The 23,929-nt window shown below is 41.3% G+C and overlaps 1 protein-coding gene across 1 annotated transcript in view; it reads left to right on the top strand.

Moving 5' to 3' along the window:
- The first annotated feature begins 16,970 nt into the window (after nt 1-16,970).
- PTPN12 (protein tyrosine phosphatase non-receptor type 12) overlaps nt 16,971-23,929 on the top strand; it is a 91,378-nt gene continuing 84,419 nt past the window's right edge. The window contains exon 1 of the mRNA XM_024558930.3: nt 16,971-17,150. Coding sequence (XP_024414698.2) covers nt 17,052-17,150 — 99 coding nt within the window. The 5' untranslated portion in view covers nt 16,971-17,051. The remainder of the gene's footprint in view (nt 17,151-23,929) is intronic.

Raw genomic sequence — 23,929 nt, 5'->3', positions numbered from 1 at the left:
CACTCACCTCCTCCTTTGACCACATCAAAATTGCAACTAGGCTATATAACAATCATCGTGGAGAACTATCTGAAGACTAGCTGAACAGAAGTCCTATAACTAAGGAGATATAGAAAAGAAGCCACATCAGAACTGGTAGGAGAGGTGGAGACTTGAAATGAGCTGGCCCCACCCCTACGTGTGGCAGTTGAGGATCCGGAAGGATATTTCAGTTGCAGAGGTGCCCTGGAGGAGCTAGAGGTCTCAGCCCCATGCCAGGTTTCCCACCCCAAAGCACCAGTGCCAGGAAGAAGAGCCCACATAACATCTGGCTGTGAATATCAGCAGAGCTTCTATCTACCCCAGTGACACAAAAGGCTGCTGGGAACCAGGTGTTCTCTTAAAGAGACAATGCACTAACTCTCACTCTTGCTCACAGGCACTCACCCTGGGCTCAGGCAGCGGAACAATGGCTTGGAAGGGTGCCAGACTCATCCATGGAGAGACTAAACTGTGGGACTTCAGGGCGAGGGCTGGAGGAATAGCCTCTAATGCCCCTGCATTGAGTTCTCCTATCCCATGGTCCATGCACACCATCTTTCCTGGATTAAGCACTCCCCTGACACAGCATTAGCATGATAAGCTATATTAGGGCTTCCCTAACACTCCTGAGCCCCTATCCTGGTCAGCTTGTGTACTCCAGGGTTTCTGTTAGCAGTAGGGAGCTAGGGCCCATCTTTCAGTCTTGAAAGCTCTTGAGAAATTTCAATCAAGTTCATGGGGTGCCACAGACACACAGAGAGAAACTAAGTTGTGTGGCTTCAGGGCAAGGGCCACCTTCCCACATGGCCAACTAGTGGCAACTTCCCTGTATTAAGCCCTCCTCCCTCTACTCAGACAAATCTTAATTTGCTTTAGCCTGGTGAACTCCACTAACTCCACCTGGATAACTCCCTGAGATCCCATCCTATTGCAAAGGCTTCAGGGGGGTTGTGGCTGGCCTCAGTGTACCCTGAGACTTTTGTTGAGTGGCCTCAGACTTAGCACTGGTGATGAGTTTTGAAACTATATTAACCTGGCAAACACCACTCACCCCTATCTGTTGACTCCCTGAGAAGGTACCTTACAACTCGTGTACTGCCTTAGGCTCTTTTGGTAGCTGAGCCTAACAAGAATCTGGCAGGAAGCAGTAGGTCTTGGGGTGTCTTGAGCCTTTTGTTTACCTGCTCCAGGCCTGATTCTAGTGGCAGCTGACCTTGGCTCACAGTTTGGCTTCTCCCATGCACAGCCAGGCCAAAAGAGGCAGCTAACAACCATGATCACTTGGTAGCTCCTAACATGTAGCCCAGGGCTGATCACAGGCAACATCTGACATTGACTGGCACCAGAGTCACTCCCAAGAGACCCCAGAACCAATACACCTTAGGTTGACTTTAGACCAGACCACAGCAGAGCACCACCCATTAGCTCCACAAGCAGCACATATAAAAGGAGGTCTCAAAGAGCATCAGATCCTGCTAGAGCAAATTCCGCTTCATGGGGACAGCCTCTGCATAGCAGCTCATACACTGTGTTCACGGCCAATCCACACTGTTCAAGCCAGTTAGCCTGAGGTTCAGCCCCACCCACAGATGTGCCAACCACAATCAAGGCTCAATACACAACCCACATAAGGGACACTCTTGGAGCACCTGGCTCAGGTGATCAGGGAGACTATGCCACTTCACACCACAGGACACCTACTACATAAGGCCACCCCACCAAGACTGGGAGACATAGCAGATCTACCTGATACACTGAGACAAACACTGAGAGGCCAACTAAATGGGGACACAAAGAAACATGCCCCCAAATGAAATAAAAGGAGAAATCCCCAGAAAAAGAACTAAATGAAATGGAGGCAAGCAATCTGTCAGATACAGAGTTCAAAATGATGGTTATAAGAATGCTCAAGAAACTTTGGGGAAGAATAAATGAACTCAGGAGAACTTTAACAAAAAGATAGTAAGCATTAAAAAGGACAAGAAACCATTAAAAACAACCAGTTAGAAATGATTATAATAACTGAAATGAGGGATACATTAAAAGGAATGAATAGCAGATTAGATAAAGCAAAGGATCAAATCAGTGATTTGAAAAACAAGGTAGCAGAAAACATTCAATCAGAGAAGAAAAATAAAAAACAAAAAAATTAGGACAGTTTAAGTGACCTCTGGAGCAACATCAAGCATAACAACATTCGCATTGTAAGAGTACCAGAAGGAGAGGAGAGAGCAAAGGACTGAGATCCTATTTGAAGAAATAATGACTAAAAACATCCATAACCTGGTGAAGGAAAAAGACACACAAGTCCAAGAAGCTCAGTGAATCCAAAACAAGATGAACCCAAAGAAGCCCACGCCAAGGCACATCATAATTAAAATGGCAAAGGTTAAAGACAAAGAGAAAATTTTTAAAGCAGCATGAGAAAAGCAGTTACCTACAGGAGAGCTCCCATAACACTGTCGGCTGACTTCTCAACAGAAACTTTTCAGGCTAGAAAAGATTGGTACAAAATATTCAGTGATGAAAAACAGGGATCTACAACCAAGTCTACTATAACCAGCAAGACTATCATTTAAAATTGTAGGAGAATAGCCCTGGCTGGTGTGACTCAGTGGATTGTGTGCCAGCCTAGGAACCAAAAGGTCACCACTTTGATTCCCAGTCAGGGCACATGCCTGGGTTGCAGGCCAGGTCCCCAGTTGGGGGTGTGTGAGAGGCAACTGATCGATATATCTCTTGTATATCAATATTTCTCTTCCTCTCTTCCTCTCTTCCTTCCCCGCACTCTAAAAATAAATAAAATCTTTATAATGAAAAACATAATACCCTTAAAAATACATAAATAAAATTGCAGGAGAATAAAGAGCTTCCCAAAAAACTGTAATAGAAGAGTTCATCACCACCAAACCAGTATTACAAAAAGTGTTAACAGGACTTCTTTAATATGAAGAAGGCACAGGAATAAGAGGGGGGGGGATGAACATAAATATGAATAATAAAGTGGCAGTAAATATGTACCTATCAATAATCACTTTAAATGTGAATGAATTTAATGCTCCAATCAAAAGACATAGGGTAGCTGAATGGTTAAGAAAACAAGACCTATGTCTACGTTAGCTACAAGAGACCCACTTCAGATCAAAAATTACACATGGACTGAAAGTAAAGGGATGGGAAAAGATATTTCATGCAAATGGAAGTTGAAAAAAACTGGGGTAGCAATACTTATATCAGACAAAATAAACTTTAAAACTAAAGCTACAGTAAGAGACAAAGAACGATATTTTTTAACAGCAATTTTCAACCTTTTATCTCATGGCATACATATACTGATTACTAAAATTCTTGCACACCAAAAAATATTTTTTGCCAGTCTTACAAAAAAACAGGTATAATTTTAATTCGTTCACACCAGATGGCCATCATTGTGTTGGCTGTTGGGATTTTTTTACTTGACATTCTAAGGGAAAATTGCCCCTAATTACTTAAATAGTCAAGTATTGCATGTTTTAAAAATTCTTGCAGCACACCATTCAAAAATTGTTGTTTTACAATGATAAAGGGGATCAATACAACAAGAGGATATAACCCTTTAAACATTTATGCACCCAATATAGAAGCATCTAAATCTATTCATGGACATTAAAGGAGTGATTGACAGTAATACAGTCACAGTAGGGGACTTTAACACCCCATTGACAACAATGAACAGATCTTCCAGACAGAAAATCTTAGACCAGATGGATTTAATTGATATTTTTAAAGTATTTCACCCAAAGCAGCATAATCTACATTCTTTTCAAGTCCACATAGAACATTTTCCAGGATAGACCATGTTAAGCCACAAAACAAGTCTCCATAAATTTGTGAAGATTGAAATTATATCAAGAATCTTCTACAACCATAATGGTATGAAACTAGAAATAAATTACAAGAAAAAAACTGAAAACACACAAACTCATGGAGGATAAATAACATGTTATTGAGCAATATAAATGTATAACCACTATGTTATACACCTGACACTAATATAAAATAATACTGAATGTCTACTGTAATTGAAAAATAAAATTTAAAAGATATACAAGGTCTGGCAGAAGTTAATACCTGCTTGAGTGTGGTTGTAGAGTAATAATGTGATTGTAATAATTTATAGTTTTAATTTGAACATTTCATCTAAAATTTCATATGAAATTTCATATGAAATTTGCTTGAGTGTGATATTGTTAGTTTACAGAATTACATGATCATGATTTTGTAATTAAAAAAGAGCATTATTTTGCGCCGGACCCTGTATATATATTCTCCATAATTTGTAAAAAACTTTGAAGTGACTTCTGGCCAAGATGGAGGCATAGGCAGATATACTTTGCTTCCTCACACAGCCAAAAGAAGGATAACAACCAATTTAAAAACAAAAAACAACTGGAAATGCCAAAAAATTGAACTGTAAGGAAATCTGACAACCAAGGAGTTAAAGAAGAAACATTTATCCAGACTGGTAGGCGGGCTGGAGACAGGCAGCTGGGGTGGAGAGGACGTGTGGCAAGGTGGCAGAATGGTTGGCCGAGGCAGTGGTTGGCAACTGGTGGTCCCACATTTGTGTGTGGGTAAGCTGGAAGGAACAACGGGGGAGCAAAACAGACCGCACAAGCCAGGGTTCCTGTGCAGGAAACTAAAGCCTCAAAACCTCTGACTGAAAATCCCCGTGAGGGTGCAGAGGTGGGAGAAACTCCCAGCCTCACAGGAGAGTTTGTTGGAGAGACCTACAGGGGCCTAGAACGTACACAAACCCACCCACCCTGGAATCAGCACCAGAAGAGCCCAACTTGCTTGTGGTCAGCCGGTGAAATGAGTGAAAGAAGGGCAAGAACAAAGAAAGTGGCACTGTTCCCTCTCTGAGCCCTCTACCACATACAGCACCTCAACTCAGCGACATCAGTTGACCCACTCTGGTGAATACCTAAGGCTCTGCCCCTCACAATGTAACAGGTGCCCCAAGACAAAGTAATATGGCCCAAAAGAAAAAACAGACCAGTCCCACCAAGATGGAGGCTAGGCAGAAACACTTCACTTCCTTGCACAACCAAAAAAACGATAACAACTGATTTAAAAACAAAGAACAACCAGAACTGAAAGAGAAATATTTGCCTGAAAGTAAATATTCATGCAAACCAAGGAGTTCAAGAAACATTCACCCAGATGGTAGGAGGGGCAGAGACCAGCAGCCGGACAGAGAGGACTTGAGGCAAGGCAAGGCTGGAGGACTGGGTGGGCAAGGCAGCAGCTGGTAGACCGTTTGGGTGATCCCACATTCCTGCGTAGACAAGCCCAGGGGATCGAGTGAGACAGACCGCAAAACCCAGGGTGTCAGCGCAGGAAACTAAACACTCAAAACTCCAGGCTGTAAAAAAATCTGTGGGGGTTATGGCAGTGGGAGAAACTCCCAGCCTCACAGGAGAGTTCACTGGAGAGACCCACTGGATCCTAAAATGTACACAAACCCACCCACCTGCAAATCAGCACCTTGAAGGGCACAACCACTTGCAGGAAGCAAGGGAAGTGACAGAAAGTGGGACGAGAGTGGAGCAAGTGACATTGTTCCCTTTCTGATCCCCTCACCCACAGACAGCGCCACAATGAAGAAAAGATGGTTGCTCTCCCTGGCAAATACCTAAGGCTCCACCCCTTACCACATAACAGGTGTTAAAGACAAAGATATATGGCCCAAATGAAAGAATGGATCAAAAGTCCAGAAACAGAACTAAGCGACAAGGAGATAGACAACCTGGCTGATGCAGAGTTGAAAACACTGGTAGTCAAGATGCTCGGAATGCACAGAATTGATTAAGCTCACCAAATGAAGGAAGAAATGAAGGCTACACAAAGAGAAATAAAGGAAAATTTATAGGGAACCAACAGTGAAGAGAAGGAAAACGGAACTCAAATCAACCATTTGGAGCAGAAGGAAGAAATAAACATTCAACCAGAACAGAATGAAGAAACAAAAATTCAAAACAATGAGGAGAGACTTAGGAACATCCAGGAAATTTTAAATATTCCAACATCTGAATCATAGAGGTGCGAGAAGGAGAAGAGGATCAGCTAGTTAAAAACTTATTTGAAAAAATAATGAAGGAGAACTTCCCCAATCTGGCAAAGGAAATAGACTTCCAGGAAGTCCAGGAAGCTCAGAGAGTCCCGAAGAAGTTGGACCCAAGGAGGCACACACCGAGGCACATCATAATTATGTTACCCAAGATTAAAGATAAGGAGAGAATCTTAAAAGCAGCAAGAGAAAAGGAGACAGTTACCTACAAAGGAGTTCTCATTAGACTATCAGCTGATTTCTCAAAAGAAACCTTGCAGGCAAGAAGGGGCTGGAAAGAAGTATTCAAAGTCATGAAAGGCAAGGACCTACATCCAAGATTATTCTTTCCATGAAAGCTATCATTTAGAATGGGAGGGCAGATAAAGCGCTTCCCAGACAAGGTAAAGCTAAAGCCGTTCATCATTACCAAGCCCTTATTATATGAAATGTTCAAGGGACTTATCTAAGAAAATGAAGAAGATCAAAACTATAAACAGTAAAATGACAACAAATTCACAGCTATCAACAACTAAACCTTAAGAAGAAAAACAAAAACAAAACAACCTAAGCAAACAACTAGAAGAGGAACAGAATCATAGAAATGGAGATCACATGGAGGGTTATCAGTGGGGAGAGGGAAAGGGGAGAATGGGAGAAAAGGTACAGGGAATAAGAATCATAATTGGTAGGTACAAAATAGATAGGGGGAGGTTAAGAATAGTATAGGAAATGGAAAAGCCAAAGATCTTATTATATGTATGACCAATGGACATGAACTAACGGGGGAAATGCAGGTGGGAGGTGGGTCACAGGACACAGGGGGATAGAGTGGAGAAAACATATGGGACAACTGTAATAACATAATCAATAAAATATACTTTAAAAAATCAGAATGCAAAAAACTTTAATGTGAGCAATATTTTAGTTTCTTATGAATTGATTACTTTTTAATGTAAAATTTATTAATATATTTTATTTATTTTAAAAGAGTATCTTTCATTGTCATTATTCTCAATATCAAGAGCATATTATTGTACTGACCAATTTTAGAATAGTTCTGAGTATTTTTTTAAATCCTCACCCAAGAATATGTTCATTGATTTGAGAAAGAGAGAGATGTGAGGGAAAAAAATTGGTCAGTTGCCTCCAGTATTCACCCTGACTAGGGATCAAAGCTGCAACCTAGGTATGTGCTCTGACTGGAAATTGAACCCACAAACTTTTGGTGCACAGGACAATGCTCCAACCAAATGAACCACCTGGGCAGGGCATTTCTGAGTATTTTTATGTATTCATCGTAAATAGCCTAAGTCCAGTTTATAAGTAAATACTGTTTTGGCCCCTTCAATTAAAAAAAATATTACTTGAGAGAGCCAGGATGGCAGCGTAGGTAGACACACTGCGCCTCCTCGCACAACCAGAACTGACAGAAAATCGAATGGCAAGGAAATTCGACATCAAGGAAATAAAAAATAAACATTCATCCAGACCGGTAGGAGGGGCGGAGATGGGCAGCCGGGGCGGAGAGGACTCACGTAGCTGTGGCGGGACCGAGACTGGCGGAGTGTGGGACCAACAGGGCAGGCAGTCTGACCACTAGCAGACCCTGTGGCCCCACGTTCGCGCAGATAGGCCGAGATGGCCAGACTCAGAGTGGCGGAGAATGGGGCAGGCAGAGCGGCGGGTACCACCCTGCGGGCCCCACATTCGCGCACAGATAAACCGGACAAACGGCGGGGAGCAAAGCAGACCGCATAACCCAGGGCTCCAGCGCAGGGAAATAAAACCTCAAACCTCTGATTGAAAACGGCCGTGGGGGTTGGGGCAGCAGCAGGAGAGACTCCCAGCCTCACGGGAGAGGTCGTTGGAGAGACCCACAGGGGCCTAGAGTGTGCACAAGCCCACCCACTCGGGAACCAGCACCAGAGGGGCCCAGTTTGATTGTGGGTAGCGGAGTGAAAGACTGAAATCCAGTGGAGAGGGGAGGGGCGCCATTGCTCCCTCTCTGCCCCTCCCCCACATACAGCATCACAGGGCAGCGACCAGCGTTACCCCACCCGGGGGAACACCTAAGGCTCCGCCCCTTAAAGTAACAGACGCGCCAAGAAAAAAAAATGGCCCAAATGACAGAACACTTCAAAGCTCCAGAAAAAATACAACTAAGCGAGGAAGAGATAGCCAACCTATCAGATGCACAGTTCAAAACAGTGATTATCAAGACGCTCACAGAATTGGTTGAATCTGTTTAAAACCAGATGAAAAAATGAAGCCTATGCTAAGAGAAACAAAGGAAAATGTACAGGGAACCAATAGTGATGTGAAGGAAACTGGGACTCAAATCAACAGTGTGGACCAGAAGGAAGAAAGAAACGTCCAACCAGAAAAGAATGAAGAAACAAGAACTCGGAAAAATGAGGAGAGGCTTAGAAACCTCCAGGACATCTTGAAACGTTCCAACATCCGAATTATAGGGGTGCCAGAAGGAGAAGAGGAAGAACAAAAAATTGAAAACTTATTTGAACAAATAATGCAGGAGAACTTCCCTCATCTGGCAAAGGAAATAGACTTCTGGGAAGTCCAGGAAGCTCAGAGAGTCCCAAAGAAGCTGGACCCAAGGAGGAACACACCAAGGCACATCATAATTACATTACCCAAGATTAAACACAAGGACCTACATCCAAGATTACTGTATCCAGAAAAGCTATCACTTAGAATGGAAGGGAAGATAAAGTGCTCCTCAGATAAGGTCAAGTTAAAGAAGTTCATCATCACCAAGCCCTTATTATATGAAATGTTAAAGGGAGTTACCTAAGTAAAAGAAGATAAAAAATAGGAACAGTAAAAATGACAGCAAACTCACAGTTATTAATGACCACACCTAAAACAAAAACAAGAGCAAACTAGGCAAACAACTAGAACAGGAACAGAACCATGGAGATGGAGATCACATGGAGGGTTGTCAATAGGGGAGTGGGAGGGGCAGAGGGAGGGGGGGAAAGGTACAGAGAATAAGTAGCATAGATGATAGGTGGAAAATAGACAGGGGGAGGGTAAGAATAATGTAGGAAATGTAGAAGCCAAAGGAATTATAAGTATGACCCATGGACATGAACTATAGGGGGAGAATGTGGGAGGGAGGGGGTAGGCAGGATGGAGTGGAGTGGGGGGGGAAATGGGACAACTGTAATAGCATAATCAATAAATATATTAAAAAAAAGAAAAAAATAATAATAGAACGTGAAATACAGAACAACAAAAAAAGACAACCTACAGAATGGGAAAAAATATTGGCAAATCATTTATCTGATAGGGGTCTGGTATCACATGTGTGTGTGTGTGTGTGTGTGTGTGTATAAAGAACTCTTACAATTCAACAACAGAAAGACAAAGAACCTAACTAAAAAATGGGCAAAGGTCTTGAATAGACATTTCTTCAAAGATATATAAATGGCCATCAATTATTTGCAAAGATGCTCAACATCACTAGTCTTTTGGAAAATACGGATTAAAACCACATTGAGGTACTACTTCACATCCACTAGGATAACCAAAAATTTTTTAAAAAATTAAGGCAAATACGAAGGGTATGGAGAAATTTCAACCCTTGTATGATTCTGGTGAGAATGTAAAATGTTGCAGCCAATGTGGAGAAACAGTTTGGTGGTTCCTCAACAAGTTAAACATAAAATATGACCTGGCAATAATTGTTCCAAATACATGCACACACAAGTTCATAGCTGCACTATTCACACCAGCCAAAAGGTGGAAATAGCCCAAATATCCATCAATGAATGGATAAACAAAAGTGGTATATACATACAATGGACTATTATTCAGCCATAAAAAAGAAAGGAAATTCTGTCACACGCTCCAACTTATAGGAAACTTTAGGATATTATGCTAAGTGGGATAAGCCAGATGCAAAAAGACAGATAATGATGATTCCAGTTTTATTAGCTATCTAAAGTAATCAAATGCATTGAAACAAAAAGTAGAATGGCGGTTACCAGGTCCTGAGAAGAAGGGGGAAAGGGCAGTTATTGTTTAATGGGTACAGATTTTCAGTTTTGCAAGGTGAAACACTTCTGGAGATCTGTTTCACAAAAATGTGAATATACTTAACACTACTGAACTGTTCATTTAAAATGGTTGAGAAGATAAATTTTATGTTATATGTTTTTACCATATATTTTTTAAAAGATGAGATGCCAGTCTATATACTATTAAACATGAACAATAAAAATTCTGTATTCAAGATAACAGTTATTTCTGAAGAGGGAGGGAAGGGAAGGAGTACAAAGACATCACAATTCTCTCTGTAATGTTTTGTTACTTAAATAAAATCTAAGGCAAATGTGGCAAAATATTAGGATTTGAAGTAAACAAAACCACAGTAAATTAAAGAGGCCAGACACAAGAGATCATATATTGTTTGATTCCATGTATACAAAATACCCAGAACAGGTAAATCCATAGAGACAGAACACATGTTGGTAGTTTCCAGGGGTTGGGAGGATGGAGGACTAGGGAGCAACTGCTTAATGGGTATGGGCTTTCCTTTTGGGGTCATGAAAATGTTTTAGAACTAGATAGAGATAGTAGTTGCACAACATTTTGAATGTGCTAAATGCCACTGAATTATTCACTTTAAAATGGTTAATTTTTTGTTATGTCAATTTCACCTTGATTTAAAACTAGAACTAAGAAAAGGGAGAAGTCAAGAAGGAAGGGTATTTATTGAAAAGGATCAAAGGCCACACAAAATAGAGAAGACTGTAAAACAGGGGTGTCAAACTCATTTTCACGGGGGGCCACATCAGCCTCATGGTTGCCTTCAAAGAGCCGAATGTAATTTTAGGACTGTATAAATATAACTCCTCCATAACTAGGGGCAAGGAGCTCGGTGCTGCTGCCGGGTAGAAACAAGGTGCCCGCCGGATAAAACAAGGTGGAGGGCCGGATTCAGCCCCAGGGCCTTGTGTTTGCCACCTGTGCCCTACAGGTTCAGCTAACATCCATCATCCAAAAAAGATACAATAAAAAAGAAAGAAATTTTTTTTCTCCTTGTCATGAGAACTCCTAGGAATTTAATCTTTTAACAACTTTCTTTTAAGTTATACAGCAATGTTGAATGTTGTCATCATGTTTTATATTACGTCCCTGGTTCTTATTTATAACTAGAAGTTTGTACCTTTGGACCACCTTCCTCTAATTCTGCCTCTTTTCACCCTCTGCCTCTGATAAGTCCAAGTCTGATCTCTTTTTCTGTGACTTTTTTATTAAAAAATTTTTGTGTGTAAGTGAGATCATACATTATTTGTTTTCATCCACAATTTATTTTTAACCTAAAATCTTAGCAGTCACTGAGTGAAAGGAATTTTTTGCTTATTTTGTTCTGGGGCTTTTTGCAGATATCTGAGCCTGAGCTCAATTAATATACTGGATGAATTATATGGTGCAATCATATTTCACAGCCATTGTTAATTATCCATTCCAGAATACAGAAACTAAATGTCATCATGTTGAAGGATCACGGATTAAATGATCAGGTAGTACTTGACTTAAAAGTTATTTATAAAATATTATTTTTTCTTTGAATATTAAATGAAATAGCAAAGAAATATGAGACAGAAAATTTAGAGAAGAGGGTGATTTAATTACTACATTTTCTTGCAGTTAGTATTTATTATTATACCTCGCTATTTAGCCTTTGTTTGCAACACTCTGAAGTTTTCATTGAGTGGAGGGCCTCCTGGGTTTCGGTTCCAGTTCTGCCAGCTGTATGAGCTTTGTCAATCTTTTCATTTCTCTAAGCTTAGGCATTATTATCCCCACTAAAATTCTAATGCATAGATAAAGATGGAGATATTAATACCTGGCCTACCTACTTTAGGGTAGAGTTATAAGAATAAACAAGGAGTATTATGTGACAAAGCTCTGAAATATTAGCTTTATAAATATAATCCCAAGAATACAGATGTGAGGGCTGGAGCTTTAGCAACATCCATCTTGGACCATGAGGTACTGTTAAGGTTGAAATTCAAATACAAGGATTGTGGAGCAGAAGGATGGAAGGAGCCTGGGTCTTGGGTTATTGTGGAGCCTCCATACCTGCCATATAGAGCCTGCTTCTGGACCTCTTTTACTTGAGAGAGAAATAAACTTCTGACTTAAAAAAAAAAAGAAATATATACAGTGTTAAAGAAATTTAATCTTTTCCAAACTTCTCTCCCTTTTTATATGCCTTTCTTCTAAAAATTTTATGTGTGAAGTTAAAAAAAGTTTTAAAAAGCCCCTGACAGTGTAGCTCAGTTGGTTGGGCATTATCCCGTAAACCAAAAGAACACCGGTTCGATTCCTGGTCAGGGCACGTGCCTGGGTTGCAGGTTCAGTCCTAATGGGGGCATATACAGAAAACAGCCAGTGTTTCTCTCTCACACACCAATATTTCTCTCTCTCCCTTCCCCTCTTTCTAAAATAAAAAATTACATTAAAAAATTTTTAAATGTTATCCTGCCCTGAAATAAAAAGTTATGCTCCTGTATTCCCCCAGTCACTATCTATTGGATAACACATTTCAATAATAAACTAACAAATTAAGAAATGGTCAACAGTTTTTTTGCTGTGACTAGGTCTAGGAATGAGGGAGTAAGGCATACCAGGAATAAACTAGAGAAGAATTTCTCTCCCTTCTTTCTTATTCACTCTCCCATAACTTCCCAGCTAGGAGTCTTTTAATTTGGGAGTATAGAGAGCACTGAGTATATAGAGTGAAATGACAAGTTAATGTTAGAAGTGCTACTTTGAGAGATTCTCAGGTTTGAACCCTCATCTGTAGTTTCACTTAAATTACACCAGGTATAAAAGCATTGTGACTCAGTGGTTTATGCACCAAGCTGGAAACTCAGGATCTGTGGGTTCTGGCCATGAGTCTGCCATTTAGTTTTTACAAGTGAGCTAGTCATGTTTACTCCTGTGTTTTATTTAGTTTTTAATCTGTTAATGAGGACAATGACGCCAAATTACTTCCCAAGTTTGTTTAAAAAAAAATAGAACTCACAAAGAGTTGTAATGCCATGAAAACTGTAAGAAAGGTAGCTTTTATGAGAGAATAGATGTGAAAATACTCTAAAAATTAAGTTTTCTATACAGATATAAAGCATTACTTTTATCTGAGCTAGAGGGGAAAGGGATACTGTGAATACGAAACAGGTAGATAATTGTGAAACCTCTTTTTGATTATTAGTTTTAAACTCCCACTCAAATGCTCACAAAAAGTACTAATGAGAGAGATGTTTGAAAATGGTAGTTGGCTTTCTTTTCATCCCTCCTGTATTTACCAAGTGCAGGCCGCTAGTGCATAGGGAATGAGCCTAAAGAGAGGAAAGGTAAAAAAGTAAAAGGTCTGGAAATCATTCATTCTTTGCCTGTTTAATCAATTCTTATTTTGTGTTTTCTATGAGCAAGTGTCTCGTGCAGTACACTAATTGTGAAACACATCGTGTTAAGACAGCACAAGGTGGCTTTCCTAGAAGATGAAACTGAGGCTTAGAGAGGCTAAATGACTTTCCCTGAGTAAGAAATGGAACTGATTTTTGAATCTGTATCTCTTTCACTTCAGAACCCATGCTCTTTATTGTTGCCTTATTCTGTTTCACTAAAAGCAGAATTTATTTATAGAATAAATGTCAACCAAGCCTGTCCTTAAAGTTATGAGGAAGTCAAGTAGTTCCAGGGATTCTCCCTGTCTCTCCCATGGCCACATGGGTTATATCATGACATCTCTACATATCTCTGCATGCCTGCTTAACACTCCCTTCTTGACTAACCAGATTCTTTATATTTTCTACTCTCCCACAAGGCTTCAACCTGCCAACTCCCTACCTCTATCTACCCCATGGCATTTAGCTTTTGCCCTTGCAGCTTAATGACTTACTCTCTCTAGGTGTCCTAGTTCAGATTCCTAACAATGAAAATTAATTGGATCACATCACGTTCCTACACCAGGCCATAGGTTGCTGGCCAGTCTACAGTTAACTTGGGTCAAGTGCCTAAACCCTTGGCTGGGCTGAGGCTGGGCAGGACGGGCAAGTTCCTTGAGAATTGCGGCATACGTAGGTGGAGATTCTGAAACTTAGCCTGTGCCATTTAAAAAAATCTCCCAAACAAGATCTGTTCCTTTTTCCTTTATTCACATTTCTATGAAAGATATTGCCATACTTATCACCCAGATTGAAAGTCTAATAACTCTTCAAATTAAATTGATTTAATTTTGTTAGAAAAGTAACACACAAATGGTAAAAGCTGTCTCTTTTCTACCAAAGATTCTCAAGTCCCTCCTAGAGGTGATTACAGCGAACAGTTTTTGAAGTATCCTTCAGAAAAAATTCTATGTATGTTCAAGTATTTTATTCATATTTCATTTTACATAAATGGAATACCATAAACACATATGTGCCTAGCTTTCCTCATTTAATAGGCACAGCTTTAGGCCTATTTTGCAGCAACATATATAATTTTTTTTCATTTTTTAAAAAGTAGCTTCATAGAACTTAATTTTATGCATGTGATTTTGTTTTTTTAACGAGTGCCCTTTTGACAGGCAGGCATGTTATTTACATTCTTGCCATTACAAATAAGGCTGCAATAAACATTTATGTTTGTACACAGCTATAGATATTACCTATAAAATTTTCAGTGAAAGCATGCATGACTTTTCCGTTTTAGTGCATTTATCTCCAAATTGCCTCCAAAGATGTTGTGCCAATTTCTCTTACCATCTGTGTATGAATGTCCCCATTTGCCCATACCATGCATAGTCTTTTTTTTTTAACTTTATTTATTTATTTTTAGAAAGGGGAAGGGAGGGAGAGAGAGGGAGAGAAACATCTTGTGAGAGAAACATCAATTGGTTGCCTCTCCAATGCGACCTGACCAAAGACTGAATCGGCAACTCAGGCATGTGCCCTGAATAGGAATCAACCAGTCACATTATACACTGCAGAGTCAGGGCACAGTCTTGTGTTCTGTTAAAACTTCTCGTCTCTGCCAATGCGGTAATTTCAGTCTTTCTTATTTCTTATTTATTTATTTATCTCAGACATTTTAAATTCTACCTTCCTTCTTGCTGTCAGTTACCTAGTTCTGTTAGTTCTTTCAGTCTCTCTCACCTCCCTCTGCGTCTTTGTAATTGCAGTGCTATGACCTTAATTTCAGCTTTTACTGCTTCATGTACTGGCTTCCAATATCTGTCATTATATTCTCTCCGCTTAAACACTGACAATCTATCCAAAAGTGACATTAATGTTTTTCTAATTTTACTTCTATACTCAGAAACCTTTGGTGGCTCCCACTGCCAACAATATTAGGTTCGAATCCTTAGCCAGGTATTCAATGCTCACCAGAGTCCAGTCCCAGACTACTTCTAAACATGCATCTGGGAAAAGGGGCCTACCACTGATATTCCCAAATTTAATCAAATTCTCTGACCAATCTGATCTGTAAAAAATGTTTGAGTGTAAGTTCACGAATCAAATCCTTCACTACGTCACATTAGCACAAGTTCACGTTCCTTAGTGAAAGGCAATATGGTGTTGTAGTGAAAGCAAAAGGACTTGAGTTCTGTCTTTGGTTCTGCTAATACGCTGGGAAAGCTTGGGCAAACCACTTTCTTTGTAAAATGGTTTATTACACTAGGATATTCCCTGTCTACTAGATTTACAAAGATGTATAAAGATTTGTGAAGTCCATTCGACGAAGAAAAGTCTATTCAGTTTCAAAGTACTGCTAATCGAAAAGAGGACTAGTAACTGCCTTCAATCAGCAAACACTGAGTCCCCACCATAGGCGTGGTATCAATAGTATTAGGGTGCACTTCTAATCTCAGGCGCCCACTTGCCAGGGTTTATACGGATTTGCAAAAAGCCAAAGCTCTTTCACTCAGGAGGAAGTTTGTTTTCTCATAGCCATAGCCATTCCAAAAGTCTAACTGCAGCCCTGTCACCAAGCCAATAATAACATGAAGACAGACCGTCTGTGATCGTGGAGCTACCACTACTACAGCTCCCAGAATGCCTGTTTTCCTACCACCGCCTCTTCCGCCCCCGCTTTTGGACTCCGGCCCGCCCGGACTTCAGTTCCAGCCTACGGCGGGCGGCAGCGTAGAAGCACTGTAGAAATACGCTTTTTCCACCTAGTCCGCGGTGAGACCGCAAGTTCCAATTGAACTCTTATTCCTAGTAACTAATGTTTGACGTGCTCAAATTCCCTACGCCCAGCTCTGCTCAGGCGCAGGAGCTTCCCCGTCCGAACCCGCCCCGGAAGTGGAGTCTGGTCGTCCAGCCGACAGCAGAGACCCCTTCCAGCCATTCCTAGCGGGGCTGAGGCGGGCGGAGCGGGCTTGGCGGCGCAGCCTGGAGACCGAGCAGGCGGGGGCGGATCGGCGTGGCGTAGCGCCTGGGGCGGAGCCGCAGCGCGGGGACGCGCGTCTGGGTGGCGGCCGGGGGCGCGCCGGTGGGGAGAGGTGGCTGCGGCTGCTAGTGGAGAGCGGGAGGAAAGGAGGAACCGGGAAGGGGGGGCAGGGTTAGCGGAGAGCAGTGTTCTTTAGGCGGTGGCAGCTTCTCCGTCTCCGAGGGAGGAGGAGGAAGGCGGGGAAGGAGGATGGAGCAAGCTGGGGGTTGGGGTTGGCCCTAGCTGCCGCGGCTCGCCGCGTACTGTGGGAGAGCGGCGGCTGCTCCTGGAAGTTGTAGGGTTGGGAGTCAGGCCGGTGCCGCCGCCTTGGGCGGTGGGGAGGAGGAACGAGCGGCGGGGGTTAGCGGGGGTCGGGAGGGAGGGGACGGGCAGGGGGTGCGAGCTGGGGAAGACGGAGCGGGCTCTGCGCCGGGCGGGCGGGCGGCGGCGGGGGGGCCAGCGACCGCAGCCGGGGGGACGCGGGAGGATGGAGCAAGTGGAGATCCTGAGGAAATTCATCCAGAGGGTCGAGGCCATGAAGAGTCCGGACCACAATGGGGAGGACAACTTCGCCCGGGACTTCATGGTGAGTCCTTCCCCGGTTGTCGCCTTCTTTCGCCGGCACCGGAGCCTACTGCCGTCTTACCCGGTCGCCAGCGCTTTGTGTGCGGCAGTGAGGAGAGGGGCGGAAGGGCGCGCACCATCCCCAAGGGCCGGGTGGTCTCGGAGGCCGGCGGGAGTTGAGACCGCCTTCTCTTGGCCTCCTTTCCCCTCCTCCCGCGTTCGCGGCCACCTCCGCGGGCGCTCTGGGCGCAAAGGGAGCGGCCACCGGGCCGAGCTTGCTTTCGCCACCGCCACCGGCGACCACCCATTGTTTCCCATGCCGGCATCCGGAGGCGAGTGAGGTCTCTGCTCACCTCCCCATCCTACCTGCCCCTCCTGGGAGGGTCGAGGCAGGGTGTCTGCCCCGGGAGGAGCGCGGATCGCGGCTCACGGAGGAACGGGGATGTTGAGGTTGGCATTAATTTGTGGGGTCCCTTTGCTCAAGCTGTTCCGAAAAGTGTGCGGGGAAAGACTTCTGCTCTCGGGTTCGCAGTAGTTATCTCAAACGCCTGGAAAAGGATTGTCTAAGGTTTCTCATGGTTTGGCTAATTCCCATTCACCTCCGTCCGTTCTCTTGTCTCCTGAGACCCTGGTTTGAGGTGTTGGGGGTCAAAGTGACTCTAGGTTGAGGGTGTGTGTTTGTGTGGAGGGGGAAGGGTTATCCTGAAGGAAACCTTCAGACTCCGTAGGGGATATTGCCGAAGGCGGAGGGGATGTGACTATCACTTCCTATCCGGGGTGGGGGTGGGGAACTTGGGAACAATAGTCCTGGTGGGGCGGAGGCGACGGTGCGAGCCGAAGCCCTGAACTGGGAGATAACCTCTCAGCCTCCCCTCCCCCCCTTTCCTCCCTCCGCTTTTGCAAGCGGGCTGGAAAGGAGGTTAAGAGTCTAGTTCGTGAAATTCTATAGCTAACGTCGCTGTAAGGGGGTCAGATCCGAAGGCGTGGGACCAGAAGTCGACTTCCTTCATTGCCTGCCCCCCCCCCCCCCCCACCTTATTTTTCTGCCGGACAATTCCTTTCGGGTTGTTTCCCGGCTTAGGAGGCGGTGGTTGCGGCGGCTGCTCCTGCGGATATTGCGCAAGACCGGGGCGTTGGAAACCCTGGAGGTCTGGGGAATGGAAAAGGAAGTGGGATTTGGGGAAGTGGTTGCTTCTTAGCCTTGGCGGGATTTGGGAATGGGAAATAAAGTAGTTGAAGTTTTGCTCCTGGGCAAGGTACACCCCAAGAATAATCATTTAACCCTGAATTTCTAGATTGTGAAAAGTATACACAGTTAATGTATATAAAATCAGTGAGCAGCAAACGTTTAGTTTTTTCCTTAACGTACAGTTGGTTTACAAGGTGCAGGTGAAGTGACTTTTAGTACTGAAATACTTGGTCACATTTTAAAGAGACTTAAGTCTAGCAAAGCTTTATTTTAGCGTTAAAATGAACAGCTTGCAACATAGATCCATAGTGTTATGGGGCTTTGACTCCCTCCTTTCTAGACTAATAATAGAGGATAGGAGTAAGGTTTTGTTAGTATCTTTTGAAGATGGAAAAATACAGATTAAATAATCTATCCCTTATTTTAAGCATTTTCTCGACATTTAGCCTATGAATTTTTGAAAAATTACTTTTTGATCTAAGAAGGGTAAAGAAAAGAGGAAGTTTTTCCTTAATACTGCGAATTTTTATTGTGTATCTTTCAATAGTGTCAATAATTGGGTGGAGTCCCTGTTTTACTACTCTAGCAGAAGTAGAAGAAAATGTTTACTTAGGAGATTTAAAACATGTAAACTAGTCTTTTGCAGTCATACTTTGGTTATGGAAGGATAGGTGGTGTGGTCTCTGGCCACTTTTTTTTGCATGCTAGTCATTTTGTTATCCGTGGGCATATCCTGTCAGGAAAGAGCATTGTTGGTGATGCAGGCCATCAGGACAGGTGCCCAGTTTCTGAACTCCTGTAGGAGGGAAGCCTTAGGGTTCATGCTTTAGAGATGAGTCAGGGATTCCTATTGGAGATTTCATTTTTCAAGGACTTGAATGAGTTTTCCTTTTTCTTCCATAGTACCTGGGGATATCTAGGTGATTCTGCATTTGAGATTAGATGACTAAGGTCATTCTTGTATAGTGCTTGCTTTTTTAATTCTGTGACTTGATAAGCAATAGCTATAATTAGGGCTACTATTTGGTGCTGCTTTTCCCCTTGACTGGAAAATTGGAGGGAAACTGCACCTTTTGCCATAGAAAGTGAACAGATGATGTTCTCTTATTCTTAAATTCTGAAGTGGTTAAATACATTTTTAAATTTTAGCATTTTAGAACTGAGCCTTAGATGTGACCTAAGTCATATAACCCTATTCAATTGTAATCTTCATCATTTCAAATTTGGAAATTACAGAATAACAATAATGCCCTACCCTTAGGAAAGTGGGGTGGGCATCTAAACTGTTCTCTTTCCATCATTCTATCCAGACTTCCTATACAGTCCAGCAGTTTTCAACCTTTTTCATCTCATGCACACACATATAAGCTAATTACTAAAATTCTGTGGCACACCAAAAATATTTTTTGCTGATCTTACAAATAATAGGTATAATTTTGATTCATTCACACTGGATGGTTATGGTTGTGTTGTCAATTTTTTAATTTGGCAATTTAAGGAAAAAGAGGTCAGTGCCTCTGATATTGCATGTTTTAAAAATTCTTGTGGCATACAGGTTGAAAATCACTGTTACAGTCCCATCACCCAAAGGCTGTCTTTTAAATTTTTTTTAATCTCTATGACATTTTTATTTATGCAAATAGCCTTGAACTATATTTACCCATTTGTATCTTACTTTGGACATGAGTCTATAAGTATGTATAGATATGTGTAGTTCTTTTAAAAAATTATTTAAATAATTATTATTAGTTGGCATGCAATGTTATTAGTCTGTTAATGTTTTAATGCTTCTCTGCAACCATACTATGTACACCATTTAATATTTTGGGTTTTTTTTTCAACTCAACATTTTGATAAGTGTTTTTTGTTTGTAAAAATAGTTTTAAGTGGATACAGAATTCACCTGGAGACTATTTTGTAACTTAACCATTTCCTTATGGTTGAATGTTAGGCTGTTTATTTTCTGCTATTATATACCATAATTCTGTAATGAACATTTATGCATAAAACTTCTTTAATTTGGATTATTGCATAAGATATCTTCTAGGCTTGGAAGTACTAGATAAAAGGACATGAACATTTAATATATGTTTATAAATAACTTCTTGAAAACATTCTGTTTATACAACTTGTCAGTAATTTATGAGTGTTTATATAATAATTACCTTGATCTTTGATCATTTGATGGTTGAAAAATGGTGTCTTATTTTAGTTTGAATTTCTTGATGACTAGTGAGGGTAGAAAATTTTCCATCTGTCATTAACCATTGTATGAGTTGTATATTCTTGGCCATGGCCTGTTGTGGCCCCCTCTTAAAGAGGAGAAAAAACTAAAGTATCCAGATGGTTGTATATTGGGGAGCTGAGATTATTACTTACATGTTGAAGGTTAAACAGCTTATTGGTGGCAAATCTGGGACTGATAACAATTATTTCAACCTTCAGTATTCTTTCCAAGACAGCAGACAATGATCATGACAGGCAGATGTGTAGGGAAGGGTGGTGTACATTCAAGTTTGACAGATCTGGGTTTTACTCCCATCTCTGCCATTGGCCAGCTACCTGACCTTGGGCAGGCCACTTAACAGAAAATGAAAGACTGAGTTCTCTCATCTTTGAAAGAAGAAAAGTGTACCTCCTTTACAAGGCTGAAGTATGGGACTGATACTTAGGGTCATCATCTAATAAATTATTGTGCGAATGAGGACTTCCTCATATAGCTGATATGTTCATTATATGTTTAGTTACAGAGAACTAGAGATAGAAGGGAAGAGGTTTCTGGGCATTTGTTTTCAGTCATTTACTTTTGTTTTTTAAAGGTTTATCATGTCTAACATAAAACAAATTTATTCTGATCAGGGTAAAGGTTATCTAATGTGCGTTAGACACTTGTATATAAAAAACCATAAAAGATGACACTTAAGCTATAAGTAAATATGGCCATTTCAGTCTAGCAACCAGTTTTCTCTCCATTTATGAAGGTGAAAACAAAAATTTAATGAGTGGACTCAGTGGAGTATTTGAAAAACAGGACGCAGCAGAGGTGTGAATTAGACTACTTAATTTTGCGAAACATTGGGAAGAGAAGATTTATGGACATTTTTCTAAGGCTAAACTGGGGTATAATAGCAAATCATCCTACATTAAGATCCTATTTGAAATAAAATATTTTAAATTTATTTGAATTTATCAGTCAAAGGTAGCCACAGAACTGTCACAGCATTTATGCATTTCAAGGGATTTAGTCTATAAAAGCATGTTTTGTACAAATAGTAATCCTGACAGAACTGCTCAGAACCAGTTTGATTGCTTTCTTAGGATTAAGTAATTTAGTTTTTATTTTACTACAGAATGTTAGTGATTGTTTTATAATTTTAAGTAGAAAGGAAATTGACATTTTTCATTTCTACTGTATGCTAAACATTATGCTAGATGTTTTAAACTGTCTTATTTAACATTCCAATTATTTATGAAGTAGCTATAACCTGTATTTTACAGATGAGGAAACACTCCAAGAAGTTAATTATCTTGCATGACTTCAGAACCTTTTTTCTTTTTATTTTGTTTCACCAGGATGCATATGAAGTCCCTAAAGACGTGGGTGGGATTAGGCTAGTAGTGGAGGGCACATCACCATGCAAAAGGATGGAAGTTTTAAAGTCTAACATGTTTAGGGAGGGGTAGATAATCTGCTATAAGTAATGCAGCAGTACTTACACCTTTTGGTCTCCAGTCTTTTACAATCTTAAAAATTATTGAGGACCCCAGAGAGCTTTTGTTTATTTACCATATTGGAAATTAAAAGGTATTTTGAAAAATAATTCACTTGAAAATAATGATAATAAGTCCACTCCATATTAACCTGTATACTATATTTTAATTATTCAAAACAAAAAAAATTAATTTGAAGAAACATTGTTTTTATATTTTGCAAATTATATAACATCTGGCTTCATAGAAGAAAACTGGATTCTTGTACCTGCTGCATTCATACTGTTGCAGTGTCACAGTTCCCACAGTATTATGTGTCACGTACCCTCTGGGAAACTCCTAGCACACCTAAGAGAAGGAAAGTGATAAATTATTAAAGTCTGTGCATTCTCTTGTTTACAGATGAGGAAACATGATTTAGAGTTATTAGGAAAGAATTTTGACTTAATGGGCTCTGAAATGATCTGGGACTGGGCACCCCTGAACCACATTTTGAGAACCAATGAGGTAATGCATGCATGGTATAGGCTAAAGGTGATGCCGAGAAAATTACGTAGGAGTCACATTGTTCTTGCATCTATGCTATATTTCATTCTATAGGTCAGTAATAGTAATTTTGAACAGTTCTACCTACAGTTCTTAGATTCACAGGGAAAGCGGGCAGGTGTTAACAATACAGATATGCCAGCTGCCAGCTCTCCGGCAGTATTCCCCACCTCCAATTGCCACCAACACCCTACTCTCTCCTTCCCCAGCCTGCTTTACCACGAGCCTTCAATTATATCATTCAGATAGGTTCTGGTAGAAAAGTTGAGAAAGTAAGCAGTCATTCAACAGATTTGTGTTGTAGAAAGGTGATTCTGATGGCAGTATGAAGGATGAATTAGGGGTGAAGAAGGGAATTTTGGAAGTTGTTGAACTATAAGAAGTGAAGTGAGGGTCTGAACTAAAATGAACTAGTAGAATAGAGAGCTTATAAATGATCTGATGAGGATTGAGAAAGAAGTCTTAATGACTCACTAGGGGTGGGTGGTAAAGGAGAAAGGAACACTGTAGTATGACTCCCAAGGTTTTCAGCCTGGTGTACTGTCATCCAAGTTAGAAGGTAACATTTGGTAGGTGAAGAGTAATGGAGAAATAACAAGTAGAGGAGATCAAGCAGAAGATGATGGGAGGAAATTTCGATGTAGAAGAGAATGATGTTTTTAGACATGTTAAAACTGAGGTGCTTATGAGACATCTAGTAGATATGTAGAGTTCAAGTGAGCTGACAGGATGGAGTTCAAGATTTGGGAGTCATCACATAAACATCTAAGAGAGGACATGGGAGAGAGGTCATTGAAAGTATGGGAGTGAGTGAGCTTCAGACAAGTATATAGAATGACCAGCTCTTTAGGTTGAAGAGCATTAGCACTTACGCATTTATTTATTTAAGATTTTATTTAATTTTAGAGAGGGGAAGGGAGGGAGAAAGAGGGAGAGAAACATCAATACGTGGTTGCATGTAGCATACCCCCCTGACTGGGGACCTGGCCTGCACCCCAGGCATGTGCCCTGCCTGGGAATCAAACCAGCAACCCTTTGGTTTGCAGGCCAGTGCTCAATCCATTGAGCCACAACTGTCAGGGCGAAGAGCATCAGCATTTAGAGAGCAGCCCTAAAAGAAGAAAACCAGTGATTGTTCCTGAGAAGATGTGGTCAAAAAGGAGAGAAGGGAACCCCAAGGACTGAAGAAAACCTGGGAGAGTTTCAGGAAAGGAGTAGTTATCAAAGTCAAATAATTCTGGGAGGACCGGTAAGATGAGGTTGAGAAAGTACCCATTCTGTTTGCCAAGTAGTGATTTAGTGGCTAGAAAAAAAGCAGTCTGGGGTTGGGGTATTGGAAAAAACCAGATTATAGT

The sequence above is a fragment of the Desmodus rotundus genome, chromosome 6 (assembly GCF_022682495.2).
Source record: "Desmodus rotundus isolate HL8 chromosome 6, HLdesRot8A.1, whole genome shotgun sequence".
Classification (NCBI taxonomy): Eukaryota; Metazoa; Chordata; class Mammalia; order Chiroptera; family Phyllostomidae; genus Desmodus; species Desmodus rotundus.
The sequence above is the reverse complement of the archived record's forward strand: the minus strand, read 5'-3'. Positions and strand labels throughout refer to the sequence as shown.